This window comes from Mustela nigripes, chromosome 2 (genome assembly GCF_022355385.1).
Source record: "Mustela nigripes isolate SB6536 chromosome 2, MUSNIG.SB6536, whole genome shotgun sequence".
NCBI classification, from domain to species: domain Eukaryota; kingdom Metazoa; phylum Chordata; class Mammalia; order Carnivora; family Mustelidae; genus Mustela; species Mustela nigripes.
The window spans coordinates 71,521,534-71,537,430 of NC_081558.1; the positions used below are offsets into that span (position 1 = coordinate 71,521,534).

Genomic DNA, 15,897 nt, shown 5'->3' on the forward strand with positions numbered 1-15,897 from the left:
GTTGTAGGCAACTGATAAATTGTTGAAGTCTACACCTGAAACTAATTGATGTCATATATGTTGGCTAATTGAATTTTAAAGAAAAAAAATTATGGAATGGTTTTTTAACAAGTTTGTATCTTCCTTTTAGTTTATCTAATTCTAATTGTAAAGGCTTAAATTCATATGCTCCAAATTTTTTTTTGGATTTTGAGCCCAAATTCATGACATCAAAAATACAGTCAATCCTAACTACGTATGCTATATTTCAAGTTTCAAGCTCCACATTTTTTTGGATTTTGAGCCCAAATTCATGACATCAAAAACATAGTCAATTCTAACTACATATGCTGTATTTCAAGTTCTTGTAGCCATCAGTAGAGGATGGCTGTTTCCTTTTTCTAAGAGCTAAAGTTGAGGAGTTCTCCCCTACTTAGGAGACCAGAATTTATTTCTCTAAGTAAATGTCCATCATTCATTTCACTGGACTGATGGTTCTCAAATATGCCACACTCATCCGCGGGGCTTATTTTTTTTTTTTTAAGCTTATTTATTTATTTATTTATTTGACAGAGATTACAAGTACACGGAGAAGCAGGCAAAGAGAGAGGAGGAAGCAGGCTCCCCACTGAGCAGAGAGCCCAACGCGGGGCGTGATCCCAAGACCCTGGGATCATGACCTTAGCCGAAAGCAGAGGCTTTAACCCACTGAGCCACCCAGGCACGCCTCTGAGGGGCTTATTAAACACACATGGCTAGGCCTTCTCTCCTGTACTTCTGGGGTAGAGTCCACAAATCTGCATTTTTAACAAGTAGCCAGTGTTGCTGCTGCTGCTGCTAGTGCAGGTACCACAATTTAAGAACCATTGCATTTGACATTTACTACACTAAACACTAGAAGTACAAGGATCTTTATATTCAAATCATTGTCCTCTAAGAGGCTTATAAACTGGAGAGGGAAAACAAGCAGAAGATAATTTCAAGATATTGTCATTAGGACTACACTGGAGATATGCAACAAATCAGGAAGCCAGCCCTAAGGGAATATCCTGGTTTTGCCTGGAAGTCAGAAAGGGCTTTGTAGAGACGGTAGGTAATACTTTAGGCAAACCTCATGGTGTTTAATGAGCCACGGATAGTTAGTCATTCTAGGCAGCAAGGAAAGCATACACAGAGGCCTGGAGGCAAAGAAGTGTCCTTCTACAAAGGACAGTTAATTTGAATGCATGAACTTCAGGACATGAGGGGGGAAAAGGAGTCAGAAAGTGAGAACAAGTACGGCATGCCAACTCGTGAAGGGCATCTTATGCCAGGTGGGAAGGTCAGACTATCCTGAAGGTGACCTGGAGCCCCTGGCAGTGTTTAGGTATTTTAGAAAGACTGCTGTGGCGAAAGTGTGGAAGACTGACTGACAAGAATAAGTTTAGGATTAGGAAAACTTAGGTTACTAGGTATTAATGGTGTCCTAGCAGAAATAAGGTAGGCCTGAACTAAGGTATTAGCTAGTGGTGGGGACAGCTGTATTCCAGGCACACTTGGTTGGGAGCTGGCAGAGAGATGAGGAAGACATAGAAGTCAGAGAAGGCTCTCCCTTGCCATTGCTTCCGTAACATTGCCCTCCCCTACTCTACCACTGACCTCTGAGGCGGCTGGTCCCGAGTCTTCCTTGCAGGCTGCTCTTCCATTCCTGCCCCAAGTTTGTGTTCCCCAGGGTTCCTTTCTCAGCCTTCTGCTCTTCTCACTCTGAATGTAATTCCAGGAGCAACTCCACACACAGCTTCAGTGACCCACAGATTTCCTTTGAGCCTCAGCCTTTCCCGAGCTGCCTTCTGCTTGTCACTATGTGCATGTTCCATGAATACCTCGTGTTTCAATATACACAAAGACAGTATCATTCTCTTGTTGTCTTTCCCCCAGATACTCACTTATATGATGATTCATGTAAGATTCCAACCTTAGACTTTCTGTATTGCATGTTCCCTCTACCTAAAATATACTCTCTTTAGAATCCTGTGTTGCCCAAACTTCTGTCGTCTTTCAAATACCACTTACTTGGGTAGGCTGTTGCTAATCACCTCATTTAAAATCACAACCTCCCTTGCATTCCTGTTCCTTCTCATATTATTTTTCTCCATTGAACTACTAACATAGTATGTATTTTACTTAGTTACCCCCTACCCTCAGAAGCTCTAGCAGAACAGGCTTTTTTTGTGTTTTGCTTACTGCTGTATCCCCAGTACCCAGAAAGTACCTGTGACTGCAGTACCTGTTAACTCTGTTAACTCTGCACTTTCATAGTGAAATGTACATTCTTAAGCCTCTTACAGGGCAGCCACTGAGACATCTGGTCTCAGACAACAAAAATGCTGCCAGAATATTAATGAGTTTCACAAATCCCTGAGTGAAGGATATAAATTTTGTTCCCTTATCCACTTTGGGAGTATTTTTAAACTTGACTATGTATTAATGGGTTTGAAATACAAAAGCTGAAGAAGTTAGTGCAGCAAAAGGATACAACTTCAAGTCTGTCAGTGTGTTTCTATATAACAAAAAGCAAAGGACCGTAACTACTCCTTTTGCCCACATTCTAGTCAGATGGAACTGTTGGCTTCCATTTCCATCTCTCTAGCAGGAGCAGCAGAGATTTCCAGAGAGCCTGCTGCATTCATTTAAGCAGCAGTAATTCTAACATAACCATGACTGTAATGGGGAATGGTGATTATCTCCTGTTTGGCAGATGTTGAATACTGGAGCTCAGAACTGCCAAAGATAAGTATCTTATTCAGAGTTTCATAGGTGGGAAATGACAGGGCCAGGATCTAAATTGATATAAATTTAAGTTCAAAGCACACTTTCCAGTATGCAACAGTGCTGCTATTTTAGAGGCCATTAAAATAATACTGTTTATTATTTTTACATTATGACTCATAAAAGAGAAAGGTATTTCTGCTTCTAGGGATCATTGCTATTTTCAGAAAAAAAGGAAAATAATTTAATGCATTCTTCTCTGTGGGTTGCCTCTGAGGAACAGGTGTTTATGTTCCTGTTCTCTTGATTCTGCCTCTAATAATTTCTTCTCTTCTGAAATTTTAAACGATGGTAGTTGTGCCTCTTAATACTTAGCACCTTCGAGATCCATTTTAAGATAAAGCTTAAAACATTACTTTTTAAAAAGAGTATACTGTCAAATAAATGTAATATGGTAAATATGGTAGTTTGAGGCTCCCCCCCACACACACACACCCTGCAATTTCAAAATTTGTCACTTTGGTAACAAGGTGGAAGTATTCACATTGAGAATAAAAAACATTTCATAGACACACACAGGCTGTAGGGAAATCTAATGAAATCCTCTCTATTTAGAGATGAGAAAATTAAGACCAGTCTAGTCACAAAGACTGTGGGAACATGGCAATAATCAGGTCTCACAAGAGAGTCCAAGTCAACCTTCTCAAGAGTGTGACTCTTGTTTGCACTCAGGAGAAAGTCAAAGGTAAAACCAGAAGAATATCTTATTCTCAAGAATATTCTGACATCTTACAGTGCTTGGCAAAGAGAAGATTCTCAAGATGTCTGAAGAAGCACTTTGCTAACTGAAACACAATTTTCTGGTAGCAAAACTTCTATCCACTACTCACTCTTCTCTCCACTTCAACTTCAACATTTGGAAGTTACAGTTGGTTGAAAATTGAACATGCATATTTTACACATATTTTAAGTCCATTTCTTCTTTTTCATAAGTCTTAAGCCTCCATTAAAATGACCAGTTTCTATGGCTGTCACTTTTTTTACACCTAAATGAATTCTGATGTGATTTGTCTTGATGGCAAATGCAAATGTCTGAAAATAGACCTGTTTCATAAAACATCTGAAAAAGCTGATGAAGACATATTCTGCAGACAAAATCTCATTTGTTACCTACCATTTCTAGGAAATACCTCTTATCTCAGGTATTAATAAAGATGCAAGGGTTTTTTTCTTTTTTTTCCATCCAAGATTTTATTTAAATTCAAGTTAGGTAACATATACTATATATGCATATGTTATTGTATATGTATATTCTACTCCATTTCAGGAGTAGAATTTAGCAATTCATCATGTACATATAACGCCCAGTGCTTATCACAACATGTGCCCTCCTTCGTGCCCATCACCTGTTTACCCCATTCCCAGACCCATCTCCCCATTTTTTTCTTTCAAGTTTTTATTTAATTTAATTTAAAATTTTTTTTTAAGTAGCCTCCACAGTGGGTGTGGAGCCCAACTTGTGGCTTGAACTCACAACCCTGAGATCAAGACCTGAGATGGAATCTAATCAGATGCTTAATTGACTGAGCCACCCCGGAGCCCCAAGTTTTTTATTTTGATTCCAATATAGTTAACATACAGTGTTACAGTAGTTTCAGGTATACAATATAGAGTGATTCAGCAATTCTATACATTACTCAGTGCTCATCACAATAAATGTGTACTCTTAATCCCCTTCATCTATTTCACCCATCCTCCCCACCTCCCCACCTCCCCTCTGGTAATCATCTCTTTGTTCTCTATAGTTAAGAATCTGTTTCTTGGAGCACCTGGGTGGCTCAGTGGGTTAAGCCACTGCCTTCAGCTCAGGTAATGATCTCAGAGTCCCGCATCCGGGCTCTCTACTCAGCGGGGAGCCTGCTTCCCCCTCTCTCTCTGCCTGCCTCTCTGCCTTCTTGTGATCTCTCTCTGTCAAATAAATAAATAAAATCTTTTTAAAAAAATCTGTTTCTTGGTTTTTCTCTCTGTTTTTTTCCCTTTGCTTGTTTGGTTTCAAAATTCTACATAGGCATGAAATCATACGTGTAGGTCTTCTCTGACTGACTTTGCTTAGCATTATACTCTCTAGCTTCAACCATGCTGTTGCACATGCCAAGATTTTGTTCTTTTATGGCTGAATAGTATTCCATTGTATACATAAACCACATCTTCTTTATCCATTCATCTACTGATGGATACTTGGGCTCCTTCCATAGTTTGGATATTGGAAATAATGCTGAAGTTAACATAGGGGTGTCTGTATTCCTTTGAATTAGTGGTTTTGTATTTTTGGGTAAATAGGCAGTAGTGTGATGATTGGACAGTAAGGTAGTTCCACTTTTAACTTTGTGAGGAACCTCCATACTGTTTTCCACAGTGGCTGTACCAGTTTGCATTCCCACCAACAGTACAGGAGGGTTCCTTTTTGTCCACATCTTTGTCAAACACTTGTTTCTTCTATTTTTACGATTAATATTTTCTAAGTCTACATTTTATTTTTGTCTGTTCTGCATTCCTTCTACCCTTGTCCTTGTTCAATTTGCTACCCCCACCCCTCTCCTTTACTAATATTTCTTATGACTTTATGGTTTTGGTGAGGCTACAGCCACAATTACCTGCTCTGGTCAGTTTTGATATACCGTCCATCCTCCATGAGTGTGGCCCGTGGGTGGGTACGTAACCCAAACTGGGCCAGTTAAAAGTCTTTACCTGAGATTCTTAAGACTGAAAGTCAGTCAGTAGGAAGAGTTTTTTGTCCCTTGTATATTAAACTGGGATGACCTAAGAGTTGAACTTTCTGAAATACCCACAGAGGAAACCATTTGTAATAGGATAGAACCAGACTTAATAAGAAGGGTAGAGAAGCAGGGACAAAGCATCTTGGAGGTGAAGTCTGCATCTTAAGTGTAATTACCTAGATGTCGTCCATCAAATTATCCTTTTGGTTGAGGTTAGTTCTAGTTGGATTTTTCACTTGACACTAGAAAGCCTATTTATTTATTTATTTATTTTTAAGATTTTATGTATTAGACAGAGATCACAAGTAGGCAGAGGTGCGGGGTGGGGTGGGGGAGCAGGCTCCCTGCTGAGCAGAGAGCCTGATGCGGGGCTCCATCCCAGGACCCTGGGCTCATGACCTGAGCCGGAGGCAGAGGCTTTAACCTACTGAGCCACCCAAGTGCCCCTAGAAAGCATCTTTAAATAATCTATATTATAATTTAAAAGACTCGTCTTCTTTTACAGGTGAAGATGGAGCTGGGAAAACAAGCTTAATAAGAAAAATTCAGGGAATAGAAGAGTACAAGAAAGGAAGAGGCTTGGAATATTTGTACTTAAATGTTCATGATGAAGACAGGGAAGGTGAGTGTCATTTATTGAGATGTACTGCTGCTCATATTAGTCTGACTTTTCTTAGTGTGTCATTTTTCATTAGGAGTCCTAGTCTGTCATGCTAGTCAGTGAATAGTTAAATAAAAATGTGAACATACTTTTATTGTTTTGGGATTGGAATTCATATAGTGATATTTTTTAACATCTTAAGGTATTCTGGTGTATAGACTAGCTTTCTTGCTATCCTTGAAGAATCTCAATTTTTCAGTTCATTTCCCCCTCAGATAGTAAAATAATAGTATCCTAGGGTTCTTTTGTTCACTCCCTTTTCGCCTTTTCATTTTTGACACAAAAATGTCATACTCCCCAGATTTTTTCAATCTGATCAGCCATTTTTTCTTGTATACATCACTTGCCTTCTCATTTTTATGTATAATATCCTGAATATGCATGGGTATCTCTGCTGATAAGAAGAGAGAGAGAGTTTGTGATAGTAAGAATAGAAACATGTAATTTGTGTCCGTGATTTGGGTTTGAGAAATCAGCAGTAGAGGCTGCTGGTGTTCTGTATTGGCAGTTAAATCATTGTCCTGAATGTTTGTTAGGGCTTTACTAAGTTGATAGATATGACCTACCTAAATAGTTGAAGCTTGTCAAAGGAGACCTCTCCTGTGGAGGTGCCCTAAGATACTAAGTAGTATTGTTAGTTGAATAATGAAATAATCCTGTTGCCTTGGTAACTTTCTTTTGTCTATTGTAGATCAAACAAGATGTAATGTATGGATCTTAGATGGAGACCTGTATCACAAGGGCCTCCTTAAATTTTCACTGGATGCCATTTCTCTGAAGGACACTCTAGTTATGCTAGTTGTGGATATGTCAAAGCCTTGGACTGCTTTGGATTCTCTACAGAAATGGGCAAGTGTTGTGAGAGAACATATTGACAAATTGAAAATTCCTCCTGAAGAAATGAAAGAAATGGAACAAAAGTGTGAGTAGTCGGAAATATACATATACTGTTTTTGTAAAGTGAAGGTTTTGACAGACTTGCAAATGAGTTCTAAAAGTTTATTAGCATTGGTTATACCTCATTAATTCTTACCAGGATTACAGTGAATTTGACCCAGGTTTGCACCTCAGTAAAAAGGAGAAGACCTGAATAAAGGGTTTAGAGAAAGGAAAGTAATGTTAGAAAGTCATGTAGGTCGGACATTCATTCATTTATTCATTCATTTGTTCATTTATGATTTTATGTATTTATTTGAGAGAGAACAAGAGAGCACAAGCAGGGGGAGGGGCAAAGGGAGAGGGAGAAGCAGGCTCCCCTAAGCAGGGAGCCCAATGTGGGGCTCCATCCAGGACCCCAGGGTCATGACCTGAGCTGAAGGCAGATGCTTAACTGACTGAGCCACCCAGGCACCCCTACGTCTAACTTTTAAATTGTGGAACACTCCCCCCTACCCCTCCTCCTGCCACACACACACATACACACACCTATTTTTTATCCTCTTAGTCCCCTTTGTAAATTAGAGAATGTAGAAAAGCAAAGCCAGATGTGACTTTCCCAAAGTAATTTGCACAGACAGAACTGGGCTTACATTGAACCCCACTCTTTGAAGCCACTTAGTGTTGTAGTCTGCCTCCTCATAATTAATGTGGGTCTAGTGTTTCTGTCCTGTCTTTGAAACAGATTTCTCAAACCCTTTTTGTTTCTTCTCTTACATAAGACTAAGTATAAAGTCTCATTAAAATACATACTTAGATTATGGCAAAAAAGGTACCTGCTCAAATAGAGCAATTTCTAAACTATGTATTCAATTATTTACTTTGATTTTCAGTGATTAGAGACTTCCAAGAATATGTAGAGCCGGGAGAAGATTTTCCAGCCTCTCCTCAGAGAAGAAATACTGGGTCACAGGAAGACAAAGACGACAGTGTGGTTTTACCTCTGGGTGCGGACACACTTACACATAACTTGGGCATCCCAGTACTAGTAGTTTGCACAAAGGTTAGCTTCCTTCCTAGAGATTCTACTACTGGTATTAACCAAGGATGACCAACTGTTTTGTTTTCCAGCCTCCTTTTGGAGTTGACAAACTAGCTTTCCTAGATAATTTTTCTTAACAAATAGAAATAATAGTTTAAAAAATTGAATGATAATGACATGTTGGATTTGTGATCTTAATCATAGTTTCTTTGAAGGAAAACATTACTTCAGATACTCTGTTCATGATTGAATTTCATATTCCTAATTTCAGTTAGACTTCATTGTCAGTCAGTTGAGTAGAAATACTACAGGTAAGGTGAGAACTTTAGTATTGATTTTTATAAAACACGTTCTACATTAAATTGTGACACACTAATATCCTAATATCAGCAGATTATATACTTAAGATAAAATAGACTTAAACACCTACTAGTACTCATTATGTAAAGTTGTTATGTATTTATCAAGGGCTTTTTATTTACTAAAGAGGTTCTGATAGTATTGCTGTTGCCAAATCCTGCTAATTTAGTTCCAACATTATATACACTTTTTTCATAAAACCAAATTCCCTTTAAAAATAACTTCTGCTTCAAGTTCATCTTCTTCCCATTTGGTCCTAAGTAGTATGTCTTTATTGTTTGTAAATCATAGAATATTAAGGAAATGACAGAACATATAAACCTTTTGAGATATAAAATTATTAATGTTTTCCTAACATAAAAATTTGCACATAATTGAAGGGAGGTATGGCACTTACTCATCTTTGGAATAACAATGATTAAAAAAAATTAATCTAGCTTAAGTTTTTTTTTAAACTTTACGGTTGTAAATTATCAATAACAAAGAAACGGGGATAGCATTTAAAATAATAAAATCAAAATCTGGTATCTGCATTTCAAATAGTGATTGTGGTGTAGTTAATTGTTACTTATACCTTTTCTGCAAAAAGGTTTTGTTTTGTTTTAAGATTTTATTTATTTAGGGGCACCTGGGTGGCTCAGTAGGTTAAAGCCTCTGCCTTCGGCTCAGGTCATGATCCCAGGGTCCTGGGATGGAGCCCCGCATCGGGCTCTCTGCTCAGCGGGGAGCCTGCCTCCTCCTCTCTCTCTGCCTGCTTCTCTGGGATCTCTGACTGTCAAATAAATAAATAAAATCCTTAAAAAAAAAAAAAGATTTTATTTATTTATTTGACAGAGAGAGAGAGATCACAAGTAGGCAGAGGCAGGCAGAGAGAGGGGGGAAGCAGGCTCCCTGCTGAGCAGAGAGTGGGGGGGGATGCGGGGGCTCAATCCCAGGACCCTGAAATCATGACCTGAGCTGAAGGCAGAGGCTTAACCCACTGAGCCACCTAGATGCCCTCTACTGTAAAAAGGTTTTTAAACTCTCACACTAGAATCCTTTTGTGTGTGGTTTATTTTATTTTGTTTGACAAAGAGCTGTTTGTTGGCAGATACTTTTCTTGTTTTACACAACTTGTCTCTTGTAAAAAAAAAAAAAAAGACAAAACAAAACTCCTATTTTCAAAGGAAAAATGTTAAGTTTAAAGGGACCTGAATTAGTATCAAATGAGTCAGATTCATAAGATTTTTAAACCAAAAGAGATTATCTGTTGTACTTCACAGACTCTAAGACAATCGTCAATTTTGTAGTAGCTTAAGAGCTTTTAAAATGTGTAAGGGGATGGGAGAGGTATCTCAGGACAGAGAAATAATGGCAGTTCAACTCTCCTTAAAGACTCGAAATTGAGATTCAGAGACTAAATGTCTTCTTGTCCTTAGGTCCAAATCTCTTACTTCATTTAAGTGTGTTCCACCAAAAGTATCAAAAGTCAACAATATAATTATGATAAATATCTTTAGTAATTTGAAGCAATTACTCTGTGTTCTGTAAAATGGACAATTTCGTGATTACAAAGAGACTCTGTTGTATGATGTATATATGCGTAACAAAAAAAAGCATATCAGATTTGACCCCCAAACCAATATTAGGTATAGTGAACATTATTATTAAGTGGTTATTTTTCAGTTTCATACCTTCAGTTCCAAAGGGTTTTGATGAAGTAATTTGGACATCATGTTTATTTTTTGTAACATTTTAGTGTAGCAAGCCGAATTCAGAATCATCTCATTGACTGTACAGGTGACAGTTCAAAAATAGCCTGTCATTCCCCCTTTTTTTCCTGTTGGTAAGATTGTAATCACAGTGAACAAAAGAGCTGAAAAGATTTGAAGGTCAGTTCAGAGTTACCAGATACACAGAGGAGCAAAGAGGAAATAGGTAAAGGTACAGACTCCCAGATATACAGTGTTTTATAGAACTGGAATAGAGTTTAGAACTTAAAAACTGTTTAAGTCAAAAGGAGTTGAGTCAGCAGGTGTGAGCAACCATCTGCTTGTCCCGTTACTCTTTATTCCTTTATACCAGAACTTTGTCTTTGGTATTTTCAGCATCCAATAGAGCATGGACATTAATACATTTTAAAGAAAATTATTCTTAGTCTTGACTCTAGCTAAAAGAATCTAGACAGATAGGAGTAATCGATATTCTGATATTCTCGTATTCAGTCACCATATTGGAGTGGTAGCTTTGTGATGCTCCCCTACCCAAAACTGTTTATTACATCATTATATTTAACTTTGATTAAAGTTAATGACTTTTTAAAAATTATTTTAACTCAACAGTGTGATGCCATTAGTGTATTGGAGAAAGAACATGACTACAGAGATGAACATTTTGATTTTATTCAGTCGCATATCCGGAAGTTTTGTTTACAATGTATCCTTTTCCTGGTTGATCAGTGCAATGTACTTTACCTGTTTATTTGCTTTTTTTAATTAAGGGAATTAAATGGATGGACTTTAGAAATTCTGTAAGCTTTTTTCCTCCTGCTCTGGTTAGAAATTTCAGTTTAGCTCCCAAATCATTTATATCTGAGTATTTTGAGCTATAAAAGTAAGTACTGAAATATGTAACTTTAATTTGCTGTGTTTTAAAGGATTATGCCTAAGAAAAATAATTACCAATTATCAGTCTTTTGTGGAAGGTTCTAATGAGTTGGCATTGTAAACATTTTGATAGTAGTATTCATTTATCGGGAGTAGTGTTTGGGGGCGAGATCAATACTTAGGTTTGTGTGTTCCCATTTTTAATATGTTCAGTGTGTTACCATCTCTATATACAGTCTAATGCAATGGTCTCAAAATCTGGCTGTGCCCAGCTAAGCCTTGCTGAATTGGAACATTTCAAGGTGAGACTGAAGAATCTCTACTTTTAAAAAGCTTTCTGGGTGATTTTGATGATCACAAGGTTAGAAAACCAGTTATAAGGAATCTTGTCTAGGTTGCACAGATTCGAGAAGCCACTGAATAACATTCACAGCTAAAAGAAGGATAAAATGAGTGTTGTACATGAATGCTTTTAAGATAATTTGCTATTGAAAACTGCCACAGCTTGAGTGCACTGAGGAGAGCTGTTCTCTCCCACCCCTCTGGGACCAGAGAGTCTGTGGTTGCATTCCTGACCAAAGCTTTTGTGTCTGAAAAGTGAAGAAATGATGACATTAGGAGTAGACAGGAATCATAAGTGATATATACATGTTTATAGAGTCTTTAGTTTTTCATTTTCATTTTCATTAATGGACATTTAATTTAAGGACCACTTACAAGAAGCCTAGCTGGATAATGAATAAGATCACTTGACACTGGTAGTTTCCCTTTCCCCTTTTCCCCTCAGTACTTTGTCCTCTCTGTAGCCCTAGCCCTTTCTTTTTTCCTGTCACATAATAGTTGACTTGGGTTGAATTGAAGGGCATTTGTCTACATAAGAGACTTTAAAAAGAAGACAAAAAGTGGGAGTAATTGAAGTAGAGGTCTATAGACTTTTTGTTATCTTTGAAGATTAGCAGATTTGGGAGTAGTCTCTTTAAACATTTATTTAATCCTCTTGAAAATGTGCATACAGAAATGTAATCAGGAGGAGACTCTGCTAAAATAATTACAGACCTTTAGGAGAGCCCATTGATTTTAAAAGAATACAAACGAGAAGTCACTTCAAGATAGACACGTGCACACGTGTGTGAAAGCAGCAGTTCAAAATCATCTTTATTTCTAAGCTTTTTTTCAGTGCTAATTACAGTGCAAATTTTTCAGCTGCATCATAAGCTGGTTCTCATGAGAAAAAATCACTCATTAATGAAAAGTTGACATAATTAAGCTTTTACTTATTAAGATGATGATGTTTGTTTCTATCAAGTTTTATGAGAAGTCGTAATTAGCAATACCACTTTTAGATTCATAAGCCTCGGTTCATGCGCCAGTAAATATGAGTATCCCACTTCAGAAGTAGAAGTTTGACCATTCCCAACATTTCCCTTTGGTCTAAGTTATTATCTCAGGACACAGTAAGCAATGCTAGAGTGTGGTCCTTAGCAGTGGCCATAGAATTTCTGATAGCCACTCTGACCATATCATCGGCCCCTTTTCCACAGGCCTCTCTTGATCTTTGGATCTGCCATACCGTTTGGTAGGGTCTGCTTTAATTAATATATCCTGCGGTGAAGGACTCAAGTTTTGGTCATAAATCAACTTTTGCCTTGAATCATGCCTGAAAGTGTCCTGATGGTACCTGTTGATTTATCTCTTTTCAGAGAGGTCTCCAGAGCTTTGGTCCTAAAGTTCTAATTCCCAGGGCTAGTGAAAACCACAAGAGATACTAGTATACACCATTTTTTTTTAAATGTAAGCAAAATAGTTGTTGATAAATAATATCCCTCCCTCATGAAGTTTAGGAAGGTTAAAAACAAAGCCAGTCATGTCTTGGGCTTTAAATGGAGACGTAGAAGCAGTGGTTTTTTTTGTTTTGTTTTGTTTTGTTTTTAAGATTTCATTTTTTTATTTGACACAGAGATCACAAGTTGGCAGAGAGAGAGAGGAGAAAGCAGGCTCCCGAAGAGCAGAGAGCCCAATGTGGGGCTGGATCCCAGGACCCTGGGATCATGACCTGAGCCAAAGGCAGAGGCTTTAACCCACTAAGCCACCCAGGTGCCCCAGTAGCAGTGTATTGTTAAATTTACTTTTACTTTCTTGGCTTAATGAGACTTTTGCCCTCCTAAATGAAGTTGATAATGTAAAGATTGTTTTATTTGCATTTTAGCTTATATGTATTTTATACTTTGAAATTCTTGACTACCTATAATGTACCTTTCAGAATTATTTTTGAAACTACTATGCATGTAACTGTTAAGCTGAGAACACAGAACTTTATGGTATCTCTTCATGGGATTTGTCTAAAAGTTGCCTTAACGGTGTTATTCAGATGGTGCAGCGCTTATTTACACTTCAGTAAAAGAAAACAAAAATATAGATTTAGTATATAAATATATTGTTCAGAAACTGTATGGATTTCCCTATAAGATTCCTGCTGTTGTTGTGGAAAAAGATGCAGTGTTTATGTAAGTATCCCCTTCAGTGTATATTTAATCATGTGTTGTTATTGCTGCAGTTTGGTGGTGAATTCTCATTTTTGGTTTTGAGGTAAGACCAATAGATCTTTGCATGATGAAAAGGTGAGACTCTCTTCTAGACTGTTTTATTTATAACCTGCCATGATCTGTTAATCTTTGCCTGTTAGATTTATTGCTGGCTTGAGCCCCTTTTGGATTCCCTTCCTATTCTATATAGCTGAATTGTTGAGTGCATATATCTGTGTATTTACTTACTTTTGATTGGTTTTGATAAAGGACCCAATGTATAATCTAGACATCCTTTCAAAAAGTTATGTGAATACATTGAGAGGTAATAATAAACCAGACACACACCCCCCAAGAACCCCTATAACTGTGCATTTTTTATTTATTATTTTTTTTATTTATCAGAGAGAGAGAGAGGGAGAAAGAGCGAGCTCAGGCAGACAGAATGGCAGGCAGAGGCAGAGGGAGAAGCAGGCTCTCTGCTGAGCAAGGAGCCCGATGTGGGACTCCATCCCAGGACGCTGGGATCATGACCTGAGCCGAAGGCAGCTGCCCAACCAGCCGAGCCACCCAGGCGTCCCATAACTGTGCATTTTTTAAATCAGGAAGATTAAGAACCTTTTATGTAGAAATTAGTAAATTATAATTATAAGCTGATTCATTTTATTTTGTTTTTAAGATTTTATTTATTTGATATAGCGAGAGAGAGCAGGAGTGGATGAGGAAGGGGCAAAGGGAGAGGGAGAAGCAGACTCCCTGCTGAGAAAAGGGAGCCTGATGTGAGGCTCCATCCTGGGACACTAGGATCATGAGCTGAGCAGAAGGCAGATGCTTAACCAACTGAGCCAGGTACCTGAAAAGCTGATTAGGTCTTCATAATTGGTCAGATTTGTTTCATTTAATATGATCGTGGATTTAATGAAGGAATGACTATATAAATGCTTGAGATTTATAATATGTGTTTCTTTCCAGTCCAGCAGGGTGGGATAATGATAAGAAAATAGGAATATTACATGAAAATTTTCAGACATTAAAGGCAGAAGATAATTTTGAAGACATTATAACTAAGCCACCTGTCCGAAAGGTAACAGTTTTAGTATATATAGTCTCAGTATTTGGCCTTTTAAACTGAGGGGGGAGTCCATAATTCTAAGATTATAGTTGGAAAAGTAAGGGGGGGGTTCTTTCCTACCACCGGTTTTCTACGTATAATTTGGGTGTTTCTAATGTCAATTCAAAATAAAAATCTGTGTTAATCGAAATATAAACCAGCTGTTCAGTTACTGAATTCTTCCTTAGCCTTTGGCATATTTATATTAGAAAATACTAGGGTGGATTCCATATTCTAATGGAAATAATGAATTGGTAGTGAATATGTGGATCTTGAAGAGTTTGAGTAGGTTGACGCTGTGAACTTCCTATCCTAGAACTCAGCCAAAAGCCAAAAAACATTGGTAGAATAATCTTACCAGCCTCTATCTGTTGAGGCAGATCGGGAATCTTCTCCATAGTCGCTAGTTATCCAGGTTAGCCCACAGCTATCCAGGAGCTTCCAGTTTAGTCTTAACTATTAGATGTCATTCTGTGTCTTTAAATCTGCTTCCAGAAAGTACTCTTCTTTCATGTATTTTGATTCCATGTTAAGTAATACATCATATTCTATAGTTAGATGTTACAGATATTTCTCAAAAGTTGTATAAACAGAAGTATTTACATGCAGTACTTGGCAGTGACATTTAAGTGGACATACTTTAGAAAAAATAATTTTGAGTTAACATTTAATAAGATTCTTACTTAATCCAAACATTGAAAAAAAATACAAACATTGAAACTGAGCATCTGTCTTCTGTTTGTGGGTAATTAGAAATAAGATTATTAATGACAAATGAAAACTCAGTTGGCATGGTGTTTGGTTTGGATGTCTGTTAAAAGAAATAAACACATCAAGAAAAAAAAAGCAACAGTTTTCCCATTCTCTTTTACCAACAGAATGGTGCTGTAAGTTGTTTTTTATTCATCCCACTCATACCTCCTGAGCCACTGTTTATGCACAGGGTGCTAAATAGGACAATGATGCAATAGTAAATCAGTGCACATGCCACTGCTCAAGTGCAGATAAGTGCTGTGGCTCCAAAGGCCTGTTGTGGGGGGTGGGGAGCAGGGGCTCAGAGGGGTGCTGTTCTAGGAGTGGTTAGGTAATGGCTCTGATTAGAGGGGAGAGTGTTGCCTGCTGAGGGAGCAGAAAGTGCACATGCCCTGAGGCAGGAATGTAGGAGGAGGACAAAGAGGCTGGAAAAAAGTGAAAAGGAGGGCCAGACTGATAGGAGATGGAAGGCAGAGTTAAGAT

General features: G+C 37.8%; 1 protein-coding gene across 1 annotated transcript in view; it reads left to right on the forward strand.

Annotated features, from left to right (window-relative positions):
• The window catches only part of DYNC1LI1 (dynein cytoplasmic 1 light intermediate chain 1), a 41,672-nt gene that overhangs the window by 19,235 nt on the left and 6,540 nt on the right, over positions 1-15,897 (forward strand). The window contains exons 3-8 of the mRNA XM_059390778.1: positions 6,010-6,126; positions 6,857-7,087; positions 7,935-8,104; positions 10,765-10,858; positions 13,397-13,532; positions 14,523-14,634. Of these exons, the coding sequence (XP_059246761.1) occupies positions 6,010-6,126; positions 6,857-7,087; positions 7,935-8,104; positions 10,765-10,858; positions 13,397-13,532; positions 14,523-14,634 (860 nt within the window). The remainder of the gene's footprint in view (positions 1-6,009; positions 6,127-6,856; positions 7,088-7,934; positions 8,105-10,764; positions 10,859-13,396; positions 13,533-14,522; positions 14,635-15,897) is intronic.